Source organism: Nomascus leucogenys, chromosome 10, assembly GCF_006542625.1.
Source record: "Nomascus leucogenys isolate Asia chromosome 10, Asia_NLE_v1, whole genome shotgun sequence".
Lineage (NCBI taxonomy): Eukaryota > Metazoa > Chordata > Mammalia > Primates > Hylobatidae > Nomascus > Nomascus leucogenys.
The window spans coordinates 55,427,643-55,449,477 of record NC_044390.1 but is presented as its reverse complement, the minus strand read 5'-3'; the positions used below and the strand labels follow the sequence as shown (position 1 = coordinate 55,449,477).

The 21,835-nt window shown below is 46.9% G+C and overlaps 1 protein-coding gene across 3 annotated transcripts; it reads left to right on the top strand.

The window, feature by feature from the left end:
* The first annotated feature begins 2,223 nt into the window (after positions 1-2,223).
* Positions 2,224-21,606, top strand: LOC100579320 (cytochrome P450 4F3). 3 transcript variants are annotated; one of them, XM_003275913.4, is made up of 13 exons: positions 2,224-2,266; positions 2,732-2,930; positions 7,005-7,149; positions 8,285-8,338; positions 8,430-8,557; positions 10,405-10,526; positions 11,160-11,430; positions 13,772-13,838; positions 14,026-14,155; positions 20,024-20,157; positions 20,252-20,316; positions 20,487-20,569; positions 20,979-21,606. In XM_003275913.4, the coding sequence occupies exons 2-13, from the start codon at positions 2,733-2,735 to the stop codon at positions 21,142-21,144; spliced, it is 1,563 nt and encodes a 520-aa protein (XP_003275961.2). In that variant the 5' UTR covers positions 2,224-2,266; position 2,732; the 3' UTR covers positions 21,145-21,606. The 3 variants fall into 3 exon arrangements, with proteins under 3 accessions (XP_003275961.2, XP_003275960.2, XP_012365069.2); XM_003275912.3 differs by lacking the exon at positions 7,005-7,149 and adding an exon at positions 5,224-5,368 and having other exon boundaries at positions 2,224-2,250; positions 20,979-21,234; XM_012509615.2 differs by lacking the exon at positions 7,005-7,149 and adding an exon at positions 5,224-5,368 and having other exon boundaries at positions 2,227-2,266; positions 20,979-21,569.
* The last annotated feature ends 229 nt before the right edge of the window (positions 21,607-21,835 follow it).

Here is a 21,835-nt window from a genome sequence, read left to right as displayed (position 1 = left end):
GACGGAGTCTCCCTCTGTCGCCCAGGCTGGAGTGCAGTGGCTCAATCTCTTCTCACTGCAAGCTCCGCCTCCCGGGTTTCACCATGTTGGTCAGGCTGGTCTCGAACTGCTGACCTTGTGATCTGCCCCCCTCGGCCTCCCAAAGTGCTGGGATTGCAGGCGTGAGCCACTGCGCCTGGCCCAGTAGGCACTGTTTAAGAGCAGGCGTCACACAGTAGAAACTCTATGTAGACCATGAGTCACAGAGTGGGCACGCAGGTGGCAGCAGTAGGCACTCTTTATGTACAGCAGGCAGCAGTGAGTAAGCACTCTTTATCAGGAGCGGATGATACTCAGTAAATACTCTTTATATAGAGCAGGTGGCATCTGTAGGCACTCTTTATCTAGAGCAAGTGGCATTCAATGGGCTCTCTCTCTTTTTTATTTTTTTGTGAGACACAGTGTCACTCTGTTGCCCAGGCTGGAGTGCAGTGGTACGATAACTCACTGCAACCTCTGCCTCCCGGATTCATGAGATTCTCCTGCCTCAGCCTCCCGAGTAGCTGGGATTATAGGTGCCCGCCACCACGCCTGGCTAATTTTTGTATTTTTAGTAGAGATGGAGTTTCACCATGTTGGCCAGGCTGGTCTTGAACTCCCGACCTCAGATGATCTGCCTGCCTTAGCCTCCCAAAGTGCTGGGATTACAGGCGTGAGCTCCTGTGCCTGGCCAGTAGGCACTCTTTATGTATTGCAGGTGGTACTGAGTAGGCACTTTTTATGTAGCGCAGGCAAGAGTAGGAACTCTTCATGTAGAGCAAGCAGCACTCAGTAGGCACCCTTTACAGAAGGCGGCGCACAGTAGGTACACTTTATGAAGCACAGGTAACACTCGAGCAGGCAGCACTCAATAGACCCTCTTTATGTAGATCAGGAAACACTCAGTAGGAAGTCTCCATATAGAGCAGGTGGTATCAGTAGGCACTCTTTATGTAGAGCACTTGGCACTCAGTAGGCATGCGTTATGTAGACAGCACCTGGTACTCAGTGGGCACTCTTCATATACAGGTGGTGGCACTCAATAGGCACTCATTATGTAGAGCAGGTGGCACACAGTAGGCACTCTATGAGGAATATCAGGCACTGAGTATACAGGGTTAATGTAGAGCACCAGGCACACAGTAGGCACACTTTATGGAGAGCACTTGGCACAGAGTAGACAGGATTTAGCACCTGGCACACAGTAGCTGCCCTTCATTTAGAGGATTGGCACACAGTAGAAGTACTTTCCATGCAGCCTTTGTGCAGAGTAGAGACTGGCACACAGCAGCTCAAGTGCTAGTTGCCACCCTTTCCCTTCACTCCTTTTTGGGGCTCCCTCCTCTTAGGAGCCCTCATTGTCCCCTTCTAAGGCCCTCATCCAACATCCCATTTCCCAGATGGGAAGACTAAACCCAGGAGGTGCAGCACTGACCAAAGTCAGAGCAAGGATGAGGCAGAATGAGGACTCCATTCAGTGTTCCCTGGCTCTGCCCTTCCCCTGCCTGGACCCCATCTGTTCCCTCTCATCCTTACCCTCCTCGTCCCCTCTCTGTCCTCTTATACTGAGTCCAGCCTCTAGATTTGCTTTTCCAGCTGGGCTCTTAATCTCCAGAATCTGACCTGGGTAATCCTCAGCGTGGCTGGATTCTTTGTTCCCGCTCCTAGCAGTCAGGTCTCCAATAGGGCTCTGGGCTGCCTGGAGGCAGGACTTGAAATCCATCCAGCAGCAGGGGGATAGAGGCTTGTCTCTTCCAGGTTGCCTGATTCAGCATCCAGAAGTGGTGCCCGGTGTCCTACTGGCCCAGGCTTAGAGAGGAGCACAGGAGATGATCTGGAACAAGGCTTGGCCTGACCTGGCTCACTTGACACCTGAACCCTTAAGTTCATGCTTTTATCTGCCACACACTCAGGAGGCGCTCTTTAAGAGCAGGTGTCACACAGTAGAAACTCTATCTGACCCCCCTCTGCTTACTCTCCACCTTATGTGGGAGGTGCTGAGACCTGAGGATCCAGTGCCCGTGCTGTGTCACCCTGAGCTGGTTCCTCTGCATCGAGTTGGTCCCCCACACCCAGGTTTTGGCAGGCTGCCCAGACATGGGAGGGGCACCCAGGCTGTGGGGATTGGCTGGCCAAGCCCAGCCCAGCCCAGCCTCCCACAGTCTTCCCTGCAACAGGGGCCAGGAGCAAAAACCTCCCAGAAGAAAGGGAGAGGAGGTTGTGTGGGACAAGGTGCTCCTGACAGAAGGTGCCAGGGTGGGGGTGGTGGGCCAGGGGCATCCTAGCCTGTGATGGAGACGGGCACTGGGCAAGGGGTTGGGTGCACACAGAGGTGAGCCCCGGCCTTCCCACATTCTCCATGGCCCAGGCCCAGGCAGCTCCTGGTTGCTGGCTTGGAGGATGAGTGGTTTTCTAACTGAAACCAAGCCCCTGGCAACCTTCCAGTGATTCAGGCTGGGGCTTTCTGGACTTTAATCAGTTTCTCTCTCTTTCCCAATCTAAGTGCTTACCAGGTAACTGGAGGCTATTTGGCTGCTGGTTTTGGCTGGGCCTTTCTGAACTTTACCTCTCAGCCCCTGCTTATCCATCCCTGTATACTCTTACTGTTCTATCTCCAGCACTGCCCGACCCTGCCTCTCTCCACTGTCCCTGGAGCTCCCTGGGCCCTTCCCTGGGCCTCAGGACCTCACTCACCATCCCGTCTGCCCTGCAGGATGCCACAGCTGAGCCTGTCCTCACTGGGCCTTGGGCCAGTGGCAGCATCCCCGTGGCTGCTCCTGCTGCTGGTTGGGGCCTCCTGGCTCCTGGCCCGAGTCCTGGCCTGGACCTACACCTTCTGTGACAACTGCCGCCGCCTCCGGTGTTTCCCGCAACCCCCGAAACGGAATTGGTTCTTGGGTCACCTGGGCCTGGTGAGTGTGGCAGCAGGATGGGTCTGGGGTCTCAGGGTGGATGGACTTCCTGAGGGGTAAGAATGAGGCTCAGGTGAGAGGGGGTGGGCTGGGGTCTGGGGTGGCAGAGAAGCAGGGGAGGCGTCTTACTCATTCCTCTGCTTATTCATTTCTGTGAGGTGCCAACCCAAGCCCTTCTCACCTCCCTGTTCTCCCACTCTTGGCCTGTGTTGAATCCTTTTCCTGCCTGTCTTTCCACATTAATGCACCTCTGCGGGGCTCTTGGGCAGGGGGTTGGGTGCACAGAAACGTGAGTCCCTGGCGTTCCCACATTCTCCATTGCTGGACTCGAGGCCTCCTGCACCCACTGTCCACGGTCCTCTCCCTACCTGGCCTATTTCCTGTTATGAGGGTACAGGTAGGCCAGAGGAGAGGTGTGGGCTGTCTCTCACCTCCACCACATCCGGAGGCACCTTCCTCTTATCTTGTTCCTCCCCAGTAAGATGTCCCAATGGGGTCCTGTTGCCAAACCCACTTAAAAGTTGGCCACTCACTTCCCCTTTCAGAAGCCTTCCCTGACCTTTCTCCTCCCCGAGACTTTGCCCTCTGACTTAGACCTGCTCTCCCCTTTGGGGACCGTGGTCTCAATCTGCTCATTGCAAATGGCAGGATTGATGGGTGTGTCCACAGGTGAAGTGGGAGGGTGCACAGGACGCACTAGCACAGAGCCTGGTGCAGAAGCTTCTCCCAGGTGGGAGCCACTGTCATGATGGACAGTTAGAGTCACCTCTGCTCCCCTAGTGGCTGCTGAGAAGGGAAGGTCCCCTGTGTGCAGAACCTTCTCCATGGGAGGAACTGGAACCTGTGTGGCTGGCGGAGGAAACAGCCAGGGCATGAAGGGATATGGGGACCAGTCTTAGGGACATGTCCTGAGGCCATATTGCTCCCCACAAATCTCTCCTGTGAGGACTTCCTCATATGCCCGCCTCTGGGCTGAAATGACTCTCAGAACAAGGAAATCTTTCCTCTCAAGCTAAGTGGGCCTCTGTGAGTGGACAGTGTGTCTTTTCCTTCTGCCTTGGGATGCACTCTTGGGACTTGGAGGTGGCCCCAAGAGAGATAGAGCAGGAGGAATGTAGACAATAGATAGGTAATAGGATAGATGGATGGATAGGTGCACAGATAGGGTGAATAGATGGCTGGCTGGCTGGATAAGTGGGTGGGTAGATAGATAGATAGATAGATAGATAGATAACAGGATAGATGGATGGATGGACAGATGGATGCATGGATAGGATGGATGGATGGATGGATGGATGGATGGATGGATGGATGGATGGATAATACCTACATAGAGTAGTAGATAGGATGGATAGATAGGTAGAGTAGATATGTAGGATGGATAGATTAGATAGATGGATAGATAGCTAGATGATTGACAGATAATAGGATACATGGATGAGTGGATGAATGTGCAGATAAGATGGATGGATGGATGGATGGATGGGCAGATAGATATATAGATAGAAAATTAGAATAGGATGAATAGATTAGATAGATAGATGAATAGATAGATAGGTAGGTAGATAGATAATAGGCTAGATGGATGAATGGATGCACAGATAGGATGGATGAATGGATAGATAGATATATAAGATAGAATGGATGGATTAGATAGATGGATAGATACATAGAAACATAGGTAGATAGATAGATTAGATAGATAGATAGATACATACATACATACATACATACATACATATATATACATACATAGATAGGTAGATATGTAGATATATATGTAGGTAAATAGATGGATAGGTAGACAGATAGGTAGATAGATGATGATAGATAGATAGATAGATAGATAGATAGATAGATAGATAGATAGATAGAAGAGGGAGTTTATTATGGGAATTGGCTCACAGGATTATGGAGGCTGAGATGCTTCATGGTCTGCGGTCTGCAGGCTGGAGAAACAGACACTGGTTGTGTAACTCAGAGTCCAAAGGCCTGAGAAGATGGAGTTCTGGTGTCCAAGGGCAGGAGAAGATGGATGTGCCAGCCCCAGAACAGAGCAAATTAGCCTTTCCTCTGCTTTTTTATGCTACCTGGGCTCTCAACAGATTGAATGAGCTCTGCCCACACTGGGGAGGGTGATTCTTCCTTCCTCAGTTTACCAAATTGAATGCCAGTCTCTTCTGGAAACACCCTCACAGACAGATGATCAGCTTTCTGGGCATCCTTTAGCCCAGTCAAGTGGACACCTAGAATTAACCATGACAGGAGGTGACAGCCCCTGCCTTGCTTGCAGGTCACCCCCACGGGGCAGGGCATGAGGGTCCTGACTCAGCTGGTGGCCACCTACCCCCAGGGCTTTAAGGTCTGGATGGGCCCCATCTTCCCCGTCATCCGTTTTTGCCACCCCAACATCATCCGGTCTGTCATCAATGCCTCAGGTACCACCTGGAACACCTGGTGGTAGGTGCTGTGGTGCATTTGAGGCCTCTAAGTCCCTCTATCCCCAAGCTCCTGTGTGGTCCCTGCAGTACTCTGGTCTCTCCTTTCCTTCTCTCTCAGCCATCTTCATCTTTCTTTCATGTATTCACCAATTCCCATCTCAGCATCTCCTCTCTCCATTGCCATCTGACCCCCTGTCCTGGTGTTCTGGGCTACCCAAGGGCCCCAAGAGACCTCAACCTAAGGCCCTGTCCTGGAGGAACCCCCAAGCTTAAGGAGGTGGATGTGGACAGAGACATCCCCAACTTCATGGGGTCAAGAAAGGGCCAGAGGGAGATGGATGACAGCCCAGAGAAGAGCAAGTTCTCTGCTGGGGCAGGCTGGAAGCCTTCCTGGAGGAAGAGTTACTGGAGCCATGTCTGGAACAATGAGTAGGAATGTTTGAAAGGAGAGTGCAGGGTGATGCAGCTGGGCATCGTTAGTGTTCAAGGCCCCTTGCCAGGTCTAGCGTCACCTTGCCTGTCACAAAGCCTAGAACAATGAGGAGGATTTGTGGCTGGTGGAGGATCTGGACTGTTATTTCCGTGATGTCCATCTCTGGTGTGGGTCAAGTCCTTTTAACCCATCCTGTAGTTTGTCTCCCCTAAGTTCATTGCTCTCCTGCTCTAGGTCCTGGGAATCTTCAAAAGGAGACTCCACCACAGCTTGGGGCCCTCTCCTTGACCCCTGTGCTTCCCTTCTTGGACAGGCCAGGCTGAGCAGGGGAACAGGCAGCCTCCTACAGAGACCATGGCTCTGACCTCAAAATGCTGAGTGACTCCGGGCTGGTTCCCAGCTGTCTCTGGTTATTGAGGTCTCTTTCAGTTGTGAGTGGTGGAAATCCAACCTGGTGTGGTCTAAGCAAAGAAAGAAAATCTATTGATTTTAAAGTCCAGGGAGGGTGGCCTCCAGGCATGGCTGGATCCAGGTCTCACACAATGTCACTGGGAGTCTGTCTTCCTCTCTTGGCTTTAGCTTTCTCCACGCCACTTTTGCTTTCAAGACAGCCTTTCTCTCATGACGTCAACAATGAGTCCTAGAAGTTCAATTCTCATGGGAAAGCCCACATTTCCCCCAGAGTTCCCAGAAAAGGCCCATGATTTACTTCTCCTGGCCTGGATCACCGGACCAATTTTTCACCCAATCCCTGTGTTTCTGATTGCCTAGTCTTGGCAGGCCTGGGCCTTCCAGAGCTACTGTTTTGGGGGCACAAAGAAGTTTGATGGTTAAGGACTCAGGCCATGGGTGCAGATAGACCCAGTCTCAGGCCTCAGGCTTGCCATGGTCTGGGACTATGGGCAAATTACTTTATCATTTAGAGCCTCAGGCTCTTCATCTGGAAAATGGGATGAATGAGAGCCCAGGGAACATGGTGTGTGGATCCACATGGGGAAAGGCCTTTTCTGTCTGTGTAAATGAAGGACTGGAGAGTCCTGCATGGGGATGTGAGGAGGAAGCCCAGGGGGGCTCAGCACTGAGAGGAGGATGAGATGCTGCTTGAAATTCTCAGGGAGAGGGCCTCCACCTCTTCCCTGCAGATCCTTCTCTCTCACAGCCTAGGAGAGCATGAATTGGGTCCTGTGTCTTTCTCTTCAGATTCACAGCTCGGAGGAAGGTCTTCTATACACACAAAGCCTGGCATGCACCTTCGGTGATATGTGCTGCTGGTGGGTGGGGCCCTGGCACGCAATCGTCCGCATCTTCCACCCCACCTACATCAAGCCTGTGCTCTTTGCTCCAGGTAGACACTGCACTGGCCACGCCTTGCCCACAGCTGGGGTCTCTGTGCTGCCTCCAGCGGGTCACGTGTCCATGTGCAGACAGGAGGGGCTGTGGTGGAGATGCCACTGCCTCCATCGCCCCTGGACTTCCATCTGTCTGATCTCTGTTCCTATTTGCTCATGTCTGGGAAGTGTCTCTGTGATGGCTGTTATATGGTCAAGTCGGCTGTACGGCTACGTCTTGTCATGTGTATATTTACACCTGGGTCCTGGTTACACATGAAATATGTTATACCTGGTTACATCTGGTATATCATTCCAACTGAGGTCATTTAGAGCTGGTCATGTGTGGGGTTCATCTGTGGCCAAGGACATTTGGGGCATGTGAGGGCCTGTTTGTTTCTTGTCTCAGGTGCTGTATGACATTGCCGTTTTCTCCTGCTGGTCACATCTGGGCCATGTTTGGGGGTTGTGTGAGGTCTGGGACATTATTTGAGTCTTGTCTGAGGCATGTGTTATAGTATGTTTGGGTCATACCTGAGGAACAGTCTGGGTCACGTGTTGGCTATGTCTGGGACGTTAAAGTTACCATATTTATATTCAACCTGGAGCCTGTATGTGGAACATGCTTTTAAGGTCATGTTAGACCATCTCATGTGCATGTTAGAGCATACTGTCTCATGTTAGGAATTGTCATGTATTTTGTGGCCATGTCAGGACATGTGAACACATGTCAGGGTCATGTCTCATGTCCAGGTCCATGTCAGAAGATGCCATGTCAGAAGATGTCAGAGAGTGCTGGGACAGACAGGGTGTCCTAGGTCCTTGTGAAGGCATTCTGTAGAGTGCTGAGCTGTGTTCAGGGTTTGTAGAACATGTTGGATCATGTAGGAGGCGTGTCAAGGCATATTGGAGCCCTGACATAGCTCCTACATGCCATGTTAGGCAGTGTCATTGCTGTACTGTGCTGCCGTAGCCTGGTCTGGTCTTCCCTCCCCTCCCCCATCCTGCCTTCTTCCTCTGCCCTTGACCCTCTTCTTGCTATGTGGGGCTTGGAGGGGAGAAGTGCAAACCTCTTGCTGGGAGCCTCCCCCCACCCCCAAAGTCCCTCCTTCACTTGCCTCCATGGCCCCTGATTGTCCTCATTTATGTCAGCTGCCATTGTACCAAAGGACAAGGTCTTCTACAGCTTCCTGAAGCCCTGGCTGGGTGAGTATCTGCAGGTGAACAGGGTTGGGAACAACCTGGGGGGCCAGGGGAGGGAGATGCCCTCGCCCATGGCCCTTGGCTGCCCTGCTAGGGGATGGGCTCCTGCTGAGTGCTGGTGACAAGTGGAGCCGCCACCGTCGGATGCTGACACCTGCCTTCCATTTCAACATCCTGAAGCCCTATATGAAGGTTTTCAATGAGAGTGTGAACATCATGCATGTGAGTTATTTGAAGCCAAGGTCCCAGCTGCAGCCTTTGGTTGGGGGGAACCACAGACAGACCTAGTCTGGAATTTTGGCTCTGCTGTGTGCCATTGAGCCATTGCTCTTCCTCTCTGAGCTTTGGTTTCCTCCCCTGTAAAATGGGGATAATGATCCCTACTTAAAAGAAGGTTAAGGTGATGTAGTGGAATCATGTTTCTGGCTCATAGTTGGTGCCCAGAAGGTGTCTGTTTCTATGTTTGCGTCACCCGAACCCTGTAAACTCAAGAAGGTCATGACGACAATTGCGTAGTAGCTGTTGCTGATAAGAAACCACCTGAAAACTCACTGGTTTAAACCAATAAATGTTTATGAATCCTGATAAGTCTGTGGGGCAGTTGGTGGGTTTGTCTGGATGTGGATGGAAGGGATCACTCATGGTACATGAGCAGCCTGGGGTCAGGTAGGCAGCCTTATGGGTGTTGGCTGAGTTCTGTTACACGTTTGGGTTTCGTCTGGCTTCAGACTGATACAGATGGCCTCAGCTCGGATCCCTGGATGTTCCTTCATCTGATCCTTTCCCTCCAGAAGGTGTCCCATGGTTTACAATACAGACAGGGTTCCAGGGAATAAGATAAGACTTAGCTTCGTTAGTTATCACTTCATCATTTTTACCACATTGTATTTTGACATTAAAAGCCAATAGTCCAACACAGAATCAATGGCGGGGGGTAAAATAGGCTCTGTCTGTTATTGGGAGTTGCTGAAAAAGCTCATTGCAAAGGATGTGGATATGGGGAGAAGGGAAGAATTAGGGCAAAGGTTTTGTGAAGTGTTCAAAATTTTTTAACTTTAAAGTTGATGTTAAGCTAGTTACTGTTTCATAAATTATTCTGGAAGAACAAGAAACTCCTGGGTCAGAGACAAAGGATAGTTTTACTATTCATGACACAGAGAGCATTATGTGTTGCTTGTTAGATTGCATTTCTTCTCCAAGCCTCTCAAATCCCATGGGCTGACACAGGTGGGCTTCTATAAATGCCACTGACATCATATGTTGCATTACAGGGAAGAGGCGATAGGCTTAGGAATATGTTTTTATAGCAAGCAGAAGCAGCATATCCAGGGGGTGTCCCTTATCCTCAAAGTTATTTTCTGCAAACACAACTCTGAGAAATTTTTCAAGTTAAGAACATCAGCATCTTGCATTTGTGACATGCCCAGAAAGGGTGCTCAGGACTCATGGCGGACTACCTCTACAAACCTAGGATATTTTTATAATCAATTTATAACTGCAGATGAGGAAACCCAACATTTATTGAGAACTCACAATATGCCAGAAACAATGCCATGTGCCCATTCCATGATACGGGTATATATTGTCTAATTTGATTTTAACAGCTCTGTGAAGGAGAGGTTATGTATTTCTGCCCCATGGTAGATGATGAAACTGCAGGTCTGAGAGATTAGGGAGCTAACTCAAGTTCACCCAGCTAATGAGTGAGCTCGGCATGGTGGAGCAGAGTTTCCAACATGAATTATATGGCTCCAAAGCACATCATCTTAACTGTTCCTGAATATCTGACAGGTGGGATATAGGGGAGGGTAATGAGTTGACTAATGGCACACAGAGCACAGAGGACAGGGCTGGAACTTGAACCTAGGTCTCCTGACTCCCAGTCTTGGGTCTTCATCTCTTAATAGTAACAGCTTTTGCTTGCACCATAACCTGGTGCTCCCGGGTAAAGGGTCCCTGGGGAGAAGATGAAGAGGCTTATTCCGGGGAGTGCATATTGATTGTTGGGGTTGGAGAGCTGCTCAAGGGAGCAAGGGACCTACCCCAGCTCTGTCCCCTTCTTTGGCTAGGCCAAGTGGCAGCTCCTGGCCTCAGAGGGTAGTGCCCGTCTGGACATGTTTGAGCACATCAGCCTCATGACCTTGGACAGTCTGCAGAAATGTGTCTTCAGCTTTGACAGCCATTGCCAGGAGTAAGTTCTTGCCCAGGGTCTGGGATCTCGGGCCGTGGACACAAAGTTGGTAGGTGGGGGGCGGGGGAGGACTGAGCAGGGAAATCAGACAAACCTTCTTGGAGGAGTTTTGTTACATCTGATCATTGAAGGACTGGTATGAATTTTATCCTGAGGTTTCTAGGGACTCATTAAAAGGGTTTGAACTGGTGGGTGAGGTCAAATCCGGTCTCTGTCAGGGACTGACTGTAATGTAGCACTAAATGGAGTTAACACTGATGCAAAGAAGCTAGGGTGGAAGCTGGACCATGGACCAGTTGGAGGAGGATAAAGTCTGAGCTTTGTGGACAGCTTCAGGAAGGAGAAGGGGCAAGACTCTATACTGGGAGGGACAGAGAGAATAGGAGCATAATGTGCAAAATATCCTCTGGGTGCCTAGCTACATGGAGGCATCTCACAGAGATGGGATGCAGGGAGAGATAAGAGAGCCTGGAGAGTCGATTTCATGCTGATCCCCACCCTGCATCTGAGGGGCCATCTGTTCCTGGATACCCCGTTTATTGATAGGAGGTAGATCCTGGCTGCTGGTGGGAGGTGATCCTGGGGCTTCGGGTGTATTAAATTGTTGCCTCCCTTTTTGCCCTTATCCTGCAGGAAGCCCAGTGAATATATTGCCGCCATCTTGGAGCTCAGTGCCCTTGTGGCAAAAAGACACCAGCAGATTCTCCTGTACATAGACTTCCTGTATTATCTCACCCATGATGGGCAGCGCTTCCGCAGGGCCTGCCGCCTGGTGCACGACTTCACAGATGCCGTCATCCAGGAGCGGCGCCGCACCCTCCCTAGCCAGGGTGTTGATGACTTCCTCCAAGCCAAGGCCAAATCCAAGACTTTGGACTTCATTGATGTGCTCCTGCTGAGCAAGGTGGGCCTCTCTGGGGTCTGAATTCAAGAAGCAGAAGGGAGCTTCATGTGAAATGTCAGATGAAAGAATTTGAACTTGATCCAGAGGGCACTGGGGAGCCATGGAAGGTGACTGAGGAAGGGAGGGACAGGTCAGAGATAGGTTTTGGAGATAATTCTGTGGACTAGCACCTGGCAGGGGACTGCTAAATGAAATTGTGATGAGTCTGAGGTTTACTCTATTTATCAGTTAATAAGTTAATTGGCCACCTTTTAATCTATACATCTACATCTATGCCTATGTCTGGTCTATGTTTATGTTTTTGCCTATGTCTTTCTGTATCTTTGTCTCTGAGTTTGTGTCTCTGTCTATGACTATAACTACATCTATGTCTTTGTCTTTGGCCATAACTGTATGTCTTTGTCTGCATCTGTGTCTTCATCTTTGTCTATGTTTATGCCTTTGTCCCCTCCCTCCCTCCCTGCCTCCTTTCTTTCTTTCTTTCTTTCTTTCTTTCTTTCTTCTTCTTTCTTTCTTTCTTTCTTTCTTTCTTCCTTCCTTCCTTCCTTCCTTTCTTTCTTTCTCTTTCTTTCTTTCTTTCTTTCTTTCTTTCTTTCTTTCTTTCTCTTTCTTTCTTTCTTTCTTTCTTTCTTTCTTTCTTTCTTCTCTCTCTCTCCCTTCCTTCCTTCCTTCCTTCCTTCCTTCCTTCCTTCCTTCCTTTCTTTCTCTCTCTCTCTCTTTTCTTTTTTTGATGGAGTCTCACTCTATCACCCAGGCTGCAGTGCAATGGCATGATTTTGGCTCACTGCAACCCCTGCCTCCCATGTTCAAGTGATTCTCCTGCCTCAGCCTCCCGAGTAGCTAGGACTACAGGGGCACGCCACCATGCCTGGCTAACTTTTGCATTTTTAGTAGAGACGAGGTTTCACCATGTTGGCCAGGCTGGTCTCGAACTCCTGACCTCAGGATCCATCCACCTTGGCCTCCCAAAGTGCTGGGATTACAGGCGTGAGCCACTGTGCCCCACCTTGTCATGTCTTTTCTATGTCTGTGTTTATGTCTTTTTCTATATCTATATTTTTGTCCTTGTCTGTCTATGTGTCTGTGTCTTTGTCTTTTCTCTGTGTTTGTGTCTTTGTCTCAGTGTATGTCTATGTCCGTGTTTTTTGTCTGTGTCTATGGTTATGTCTATGTCAATGCTGTGTCTGTATCTTTGTCTTTTTTTTTTTTTTTTTTTGAGATGGAGTCTCGCTCTGTCACCCAGGCTGGAGTGTAGTGGTGCGATCTCGGCTCACTGCAACCTCCACCTCCCGGGTTCAAATGATTCTCCTGGCTCAGCCTCCCAAGTAGCTGGGATTAGAGGCACCTGGCTAATTTTTTGTATTTTTAGTACAGACGGAGCTTCACTATTTTTAGTCTCAAACTCCTGACCTCATGATCTGCCCGTCTCAGCCTCCCAAAGTGCTGGGATTACAGGTGTGAGCCACCGCGCCCGGCCATATGTTTGTCTTTGACTGTGCCTGTGCCTGTGTCTGTTTTTGTCTGTCCATGTTTATGTCTATGAGTATTTGTGTCTGTGTCTGTGTCTATGTTTATGTGTATTTGTGTGTCTGTGTCTGTGTCTGTGTGTCTGTGTCTTTGTCTATTGTGACAGAGGCATTAAATCTCTGGATCAGAGCAGCTCATGTCTTGCTCACAGCAATACTATCAGCCAGAGTAGGATTGTGGCACTGACTCTCCACCCCCAAGTCAAATTCCTCCAAGGGCAATGCAATGTTTTCACCTGTGTGTGCAGCAGAGTTTGTACCCTAGGAAAGGCACCCTATATTATGAGTCTCAGCGTATTTTCTATAGAGAGAGAGAGGGAGAGAAAGAAAGAGAGAGGGCACCAGCTTTGTGAGAGATTATGTGCTTTGTTCTGGATGCCATATTCCATAGACTTACAACTCAAATGTCTCCAGGAAGATAAGATTTATTTACCACTGTAGAGTGTGGGCAAATATCTTTGAAGCAATGCTTAATCTCTAATTTCCAAGACAAATTGCCATTTAATTATCTTGTAACCCAGGTTGCCAGTAATTTTTTCTCAGAAAGTTTTCATCGGCAGAAACATGAAAGCATTCATGGGTCATTGAGTCTTCCCATTAGGGACCAAAGAAAAGGCAAGGAAGCCAGGGAGGAAGCCCATGGGGTCAGGGCTCTGGCCGTGGTGACCAAGAAGGGTCTAGGAGTGCAAGATGGGCTTGGGTTTCTGGAAAGAGGATGAATCTTCAGAGATTGTCTCAGATTAGACTCAAGAGCCCTCAGAGGTACTGTGATTTTTATGGGGGTGGGGATGGGGGAGTTATTGCCTTCTCTCCAGGATGAAGATGGGAAGAAGTTATCTGATGAGGACATAAGAGCAGAAGCTGACACCTTTATGTTTGAGGGTGAGGGCCCCAGTGTGGGGCTAGAGTGGGGACTTGGATATCTCCATTCCAGGAACAGGGTGGGTGGACCCCTCACACTTCCCATCCCCCTTCCCCCATCCTCCCCGAGGCCCTCAATGCATGGGTGCTGTCTACCTTCGGGTGCCGAAGCAGCCCAGAGACCCAAGCCTGCCTCGCTGCCCCCCAGGCCATGACACCACGGCCAGTGGTCTCTCCTGGGTCCTGTACCACCTTGCAAAGCACCCGGAATACCAGGAGTGCTGCCGGCAGGAGGTGCAAGAGCTTCTGAAGGACCGTGAGCCTAAAGAGATTGAATGGTGAGTGCAGGTGCTGCTGCCCTGTTCCTGAGCCTCTTTCATTGGCTCTGTTCTCCAGGTGGGGAAGGGAGAAGGGGTTGTTTTTGTTGATTCTGCCACTATTGCTTAGTGGGAATAGGAGCAGAGGATCACAGGCAGGACTTAGTACCCATCCTGACTGTCTGGGGAAAGGTTATAGGCCCTTAGGACAGAAAGTCCTGGGCTTCTGAAAAAATTGGTGATGATATGTGAGGACAGATAACGCCACTTAGCACGTGTTCAGCAAATGAACTTCCCCTCCAATCTCTTCCTTTTCTCCCAGAAATATCATTTTTTTGAACGTCTTCACTTCTTGAATGTTTGCTCTTCTGTTCCCCAATTCCTACCCTACTGTCTGGTCCAGGGATTTATAAGGGAGACCTGGGGGTAAAATGCATCCATTCTTGTCCAGAACACCTGCATCATTCGTCCATCCAGTCCTCAGTCAGCAAATGCTCTCACACTGCATTCCCACCCCCAAATCTGTGCACAGCATCTTTCAGTGCTCTGGAGACCTGGGAAGGACCCAACCAGGGATCTATTTTCCAGGTGCTCCCAGCCTGGTGGGGGAACTGTCCCTGGGCAGGACAGTCCCAGCCCACGTGGGCAGGGATGGGGTTTACAGTAAGGGAAGCAGGACTAGAGGGATATAGAAAGTGTCTCAGTTGAAAGCCTGAATAATGATCAGTAGATAATTGGGTACAGTTGGGGAGCAGTGCTGTAGGTCAAGAAGACTGCCTGGGGTCTTCGGGGGAGGAAGAGAGAGAGGAGAGAGAGAGAGAGTGAGAGAGCGAGCGCAGGGTCAGGACAGAAAGGAGAAGGGGAGAGAGAGGGAGAGACTGAGTTGTGGTGAGATGATAAAACTGGAGATGGTAGCAGGGGCTGGCTGTGGAAGCCTTGGGGAAAATGTTAATGGCTTCAGTTTTAGCCCAAGGGCAATAGGGAGCCATGGGAAGTGTTTGAGCAGGGGAGGGACAGGTCACATCTGGGTACCAGGAAGATCTTTCTAGGGTTAGTGTGGAGGGTGTACTGGAGAGAACCAGCTATAGAATGAGGGCACAGTGAAGACATTCTGAGGCCCAAGCCAGGCCAGGGGCTGGAGGAAGGAGAGGAAGCTTTGGAGTGGATGGGTGTCTTGGATTCAGTGTCCTCCCATCCACGCCTTTGCCCAGCACAGCAGTCCTGGGAGGGGAAGAAACATTTTTATGCTTTTAAAATAAAGAGTACTTTTGCAATTTTATTTTTTAAAACACATTTTTATTGATGCATAATAGATGCACATAGTTTTGAAATACATGTGAAAATCTAACACATTCATATAATTGATAAAGATCAAATCAGTGTACTTGGGATATCCATCACCTGAAATATTTGTCTTTTCTTTATGCTAGAAACATAACTAACACAAGCAAACTACTTTCTAATGTATAGTACACATTGTAAACTACAGTGAACCCACTGATCTATCGAGTGCTAGGTTTTATTTCTCCTATCAAACCTCAAATTTGTACCCATTAATCAACTTCTCCTTATCCTTCCCTCCCCTCTGCCAATCTATCTTCTTTTTTCATGAGATCCACTTTTTCAGCTCCCACACGTGAGTGAGAACATGCGATATTTGTCTTTCTGTTTTTGGCTTATTTACTTACCACAATGACCTCCAGTTCCATCCATGTTGCCACAAATGACAAAATTTCAGTCTTTTAAGTGGCTGAATAGTATTCCATTGTGTATACACACTACATTTTCTTTATCCATTCATCTATTGATAGACACTTAGGTTGATTCCATATTTTGGTTGTTGTGAATAGTGCTGCAATAAATACAGAAGTACAGGTATCTCTTCCACAGATTTATTTTCTTTCTTTGGGATAGAAATTTCTTCTCTTTCTTTTCAGTAGTGGAATTTCTGGGTTATATGTTAGTTCTAGTTTTAGTTTCTTGAGGAACCTCTGTGCTGTTCTCTGCAGTGGCTGCACTAATTTATATTCCCACCAACAGTGTGTGAGAGTTCCCCTTTCTCCATATCCTCACCAGCATCTATCGTTGCCTGTCTTTTTGATAAAAGCCATTTTAACTGGGATGAGATGATATCTCATTGTGGTTTTGATTTGCATTTCTCTGACGGTTAGTGACATTGAGCATTTTTCCATCTACCTGTTGGCCATTTGTATGTTTTATTTTAAGAAATGTCTATTCAGATCTTTTGCCCATTTTAAAATCAGATATTTGGTTACTTTTCCTACTGAGTTGCTTGAGTTGCTTATATATTCTGGTTATTAATCGCTTGTCAGATGAGTAGTTTGTGAGTATTTTTTGCCATTCTGCGGGTTGATTCTTTGCTTTGTTGATTGTTTCCTCTGCTGTGCAGAAGCTTTTCCGCTTGATATAATCTCATTTCTCTATTGCCTGTGCTTTTGAGGTCTTACATAGAAAGTCTTTGCCCAGATCCATGTCCCGGAGTATAAAACCAAGATTTCAAGCAAAATTATGTGTGTAGTTTAAAAAAATGGTCCAAAGACTTTATGACAAAAATGAAGTACCTTATTAAGATCCACCTTAGCGGTGACTACAGTCAACAGTTTTCTGTGTATTCTTCTAGAAAATGGCTGTCCCGATGCCCACATTTATATGAACTCACACTGTGACTTTTATTTATATGAACACATACTGTGCTTTTCTTTGTAAATGAAAGTCCATAAAATAGACACAGGTCTGCATATTATCTCTGAGATCTTTTACTTTTCTCAAAATATACATTTTGGAAAATGAGTTTGTTTTTAAATTTGTTCTTTGTCTTTAATTGACAAGTTTTAATTATATATGTTTAGAGGCACAATATGATGTTATGATATATGTATACAACCTGAATTATTAAATCAAGGTAATGAACAAATCCACACTTCATGTGTTTATCATTTTTGTGTTGAGAACATTTGAAGTTTACTTTCTTAGCAATTTCAACTAATACAATACATTGTTCACTAACGGCACCGGGCTGGGCAGCAGATCTCAAAAACTTTTATTCCTGTTGTCTAACCGAAGCTTCTACTCTTTGACCAACATTTCACCCTTCTCTGTCCCTCCCCCAGCCCTGGCCTCTGGTAACCACCATTCTATTCCCATTTCTATGAGCTCAACTATTTTAGGTCCCAAGATAAGTAAGATCATGTGGGTTTGTCTTTTCTGCACCTGGCTTACTTCACTTAGCATCAGTTCCTCCAGGTTCTTCCATGATGTGGCAAATGAGATAATTTTTTCTTTTTTAAAGGCTAAATGGGATTCCATTGTGTATATATACACATCGCATGGAAAAACAGCATTAAATGACAAAATGAATGATAAAAAAGAGTTCTTGCACCAAATGAGACATTACAGATAAGACTAGGGGCTTCCTTGACAATCCTGCCACCTGACCTAACCCTTTCTCATTCTCCAAAGGTGTCTCTAGAGCCATAGATTTGTTATCTATCTATCTATCTATCTATCTATCTATCTATCTATCTATCTATCATATATCTATCTACCTATCTATCTATCATCATATATCTATCTATCATCTATCTATCTATCTATCATCTATCTATCATCTATCTATCTATCTATCATCTATCTATCTATCATCTATCTATCTATCATATCTATCTATCTATCATCTATCTATCTATCATCTATCTATCTATCTATCTATCATCTATCTATCTATCTATCTATCTATCTATCTATCTATCTATCATCTATCTATCATCTATCTATCTATCTATCTATCATCTATCTATCTATCTATCTATCTATCTATCATCTATCTATCTATCTATCTATCTATCTATCATCTATCTATCTATCTATCATCTATCTATCTATCTATCTATCTATCATCTATCTATCTATCATCTATCTATCTATCTATCTATCTATCTATCTATCTATCTATCATCTATCTATCTATCATCTATCTATCTATCTATCTATCTATCTATCTATCTATCTATCATCTATCTATCTATCTATCATCTATCTATCATCTATCTATCTATCTATCTTCTATCTATCTATCTATCTATCTATCTATCTATCTATCATCTATCTATCTATCATCTATCTATCATCTATCTATCACTTATCTATCTATCTATCATCTATCTATCTATCTATCTATCATCTATCTATCATCTATCTATCACTTATCTATCTATCTATCATCTATCATCTATTTCTATTATCTATCATCTGTCTATCTATGTATCTCTGTATCTATCATCTATTATCTATCTCTCTACTTATCTATCTACCTATTATCTATGTATCTATCTATATCATCTATCTATGTATCTATCTATGTATCTATGTATCTATGTATCTATCAATGATCTATCTCTCCATCATCTATCTATGAATCATTCATTTTTATAAATATGTATCCATATACTTCTTGCTGTTTTACATGTACATATGTATATATTTGTCACTTTTTTTCACTCAACAGGGTGCCTTAATGCTATCTTTTTGTGAGTGCGTATATTTTATTCCATATTTTATTCAGCTCATTTCTATGTTGAAGAGGACATTAAACATTTTCAATTACAGTAGATATTTCCAATTTGCCTTCCAGAGTGTCTGTACTGATTTACCTTCTAGCCTGCAGTATGTGATGAGACTAGTGATCCCTATTTCCTTCTTTTGTGTAGCTGTATAGTATCCATTGTGTGGCTGTTTATCTAAACATTTTCCCATTAATGTATATTTGGCTTATCTCCAAACTTTTGCTAAACTGGACATGATGCAGTCAGCACGTGTGCACAGTGACCATTCTTTACTTGTATAAGCATCTCTGCAAGACAAATTCTCTGAAGTGCAATTGCTGAATCAAAGACCATTTGCACTGTATAATAATTATTTTTTTCGAGACAGTTTCACTGTTTTTGCCCAGGCTGGAATGCAATGGTGTGATCTCAGCTCACTGCAATCTCCGTCTCCCAGGTTCAAGCAATTCTGCCTCAGCCTCCCGAGTAGCTGGGATTACAGGTGCCCGCCACCATGCCTGGGTAATTTTTTTGTAGAGATGGGGTTTCACCATGTTGGCCAGGTTGGTCTCGAATTCCTAACCTCAGGTGATCTGCCTGCCTCTGTCTCCCAAAGTGCTGGGATTACAGGCATGAGCCACCATACAATATGATTGCAAATCCTTTACTATTAGTTGAATTTTATGGCACAAACTTTCCCATAACTTTACCAATAGTACTATTGTACTGTTGAATTTTAAATCTTGGCCAATCTTCATATTTCTTCTTTTGATGGACATTTTAGAAAGATAAGAGTGAAGCTGAACATCTCTTGCATGTGTTGATATTACTTGCTTTCTTTTTATGGAACTGGTTTTCTTATTATTTTTCCTCTTTTTCTTTGGACTCTTTAAAAGTATTTACTTTTAAGACTGTGTATTAAGATTGATTTTTTTCTGCCCAGTGTTGCAAAACATTGCCTTTTAACTTTTGGAGGGTACTTTTGATTAATTTTTATGATGTTAAGTTGGTCCACATTTTTCTTTCACAACTGTAAAATCCATCCATTTCCTAGGATTTTGTTTGGGGTGGGTGGGGGCCCCTTTAACAAATGTGAAGTTTTCACTTATTCTCATGTCTTTTTCTGAGCTCTTTATGCTGTTCCATGGGTCTATTTTCTTGTTTCTGCAACAGTGTCACACTATTTTTATTCCTGTGACTTTGTAACAATTCTTTTAAAAAGTTTATTTCGTTACAGGGAGAAAAGGTCTCACTTGCAAACAGAGAGAAGCTGGAGAGTTGTGTCTTTGCTCACTTGACAAGGATTGGGGCTGGGGTGTTTCCTTAGGGACGACCTGGCCCAGCTGCCCTTCCTGACCATGTGCATTAAGGAGAGCCTGCGGTTGCATCCTCCAGTTCCTGCTGTCTCTCGCTGCTGCACCCAAGACGTTGTGCTCCCAGATGGCAGGATCATCCCCAAAGGTGCTCACAGCCTCAGGGGGAGGAGCCTCCTGGGTAGGAAGAGGGGCCCCTCAGGCAGGGAGCCTTGTCCTTACTGCCCCCTTCTCTCCCACAGGCGTTATCTGCCTCATCAGTATTTTTGGAACCCATCACAACCCAGCTGTGTGGCCGGACCCTGAGGTGTGGGCACCCCTCTCTGTTTTTGTCCATTCCAAGGCTCCTAGAGGAGGGGGCAGGGTTTTGATCAGGAGAATCCAACATCATCTCCCTCCAAGACACACACCACTGTCTCTCCAAGGGTGGCAGACTGGGAGACCCCACCCAACAACCCTTCTTGGTCTCACCTACAGGTCTACGACCCCTTTCGCTTTGACCCAAAGAACATCAAGGAGAGGTCACCTCTGGCTTTTATTCCCTTCTCAGCAGGGCCCAGGTAAGGGTGGCCTGTGTCTGAGGCGGGGACGGGTTGATGGGTGCAGGGGTCTGGGCATGACAGTGGGGAAAATGGGGACATTGTAGACGGTCCGAGTTCCAGCTCTCCTTCCCTCACCTCCTCCGGAGTTTATGGGAAAAGGTCCATAGAGTAGGGTTGGGTTGGTCCTAGAAGGATCCCTAGTGTGCTCAGAACTCCCTTCCCCACCACCTTGGTCTAGGCTAGGGGCTGGATCTGGGCTAGGCTCGCAGTATACGCAAGCCCACATGGGGATCCGGGCACGGATACTCCCTTCTCTGTTCCTCAAACTGACCTGGGCAGGGTTGGGTGTCCCAGGCCAGGTTTCCAGCTTGATGGGGCCAGGGTGGGGCTCCTGGGTGCAGTCAGAGTTTCCACCCCTCTCCCCAAGGAATTGCATCGGGCAGGCATTCGCGATGGCCGAGATGAAAGTGGTCCTGGGGCTCACGCTGCTGCGCTTCCGCGTCCTGCCTGACCACACCGAGCCACGCAGGAAGCCGGAGCTGGTCCTGCGCGCAGAGGGCGGACTTTGGCTACGGGTGGAGCCCCTGAGCTGAGTTCTGCAGAGACCCACTCTGACCCCACTAAAATGACCCCTGATTCATCAAAAGTGATTACCCTAAGGCCCTGTTCCACAGTCCTGTATTCCATCCTAGATACCTACTCAAAATAATTCAGACAAGTGTTCAAACAAAAGGACACTTGTGCATGAATGTTCATGGCAGCCCTATTCACAGTAGCCAAACGATGAAAACAACCCCAAGGTATATCTTAACAGATGAAAGAATAAACAAAATATGGTCCATCCATACAATGGAATATTACACAGCCATAAAAAGGAATGAAGCAGTGATCCCTACTACACTGTGGATGAACCTTGAATACATGATACTGAATGAAAGACGTCAGATGCAAAAGGTCACATAGTGTACGGTCCTTTTATATGAAATTTCCAGAACAGGCCAATCTGAAGAGATGCATAGCGGATTGGTGGCTTTCAGCAGCTGTGGGGAGGTGGGACTGAGGAGCGACTGCTAATCAGGATGGGGTTTCCTGACTGCTAATCAGGATGGGGTTTCCTCCTGGGGTGGTGAAAATGTTCTGGATCTAGATAGTGACGAAGGTAGCACGACACTGTGAGTGCACTAAATGCTGTTGAATTGGGCACTTTAGAATGGTTGAGATGGTGATTTTTATGTGAATTCTACCTAAACATGCTATTACAGCTCATATATACTTTTTCCATCC

Excerpts from the sequence above, each read along its gene's own strand:
- LOC100579320 (XM_003275913.4), top strand. The coding sequence starts at position 2,733 with ATGCCACAGCTGAGCCTGTCCTCACTGGGCCTTGGGCCAGTGGCAGCA. Across the intron at positions 11,431-13,771 it reads ATGTGCTCCTGCTGAGCAAG|GATGAAGATGGGAAGAAGTT; the intron begins GTGGGCCTCTCT and ends CCTTCTCTCCAG. Across the intron at positions 14,156-20,023 it reads GAGCCTAAAGAGATTGAATG|GGACGACCTGGCCCAGCTGC; the intron begins GTGAGTGCAGGT and ends GTGTTTCCTTAG.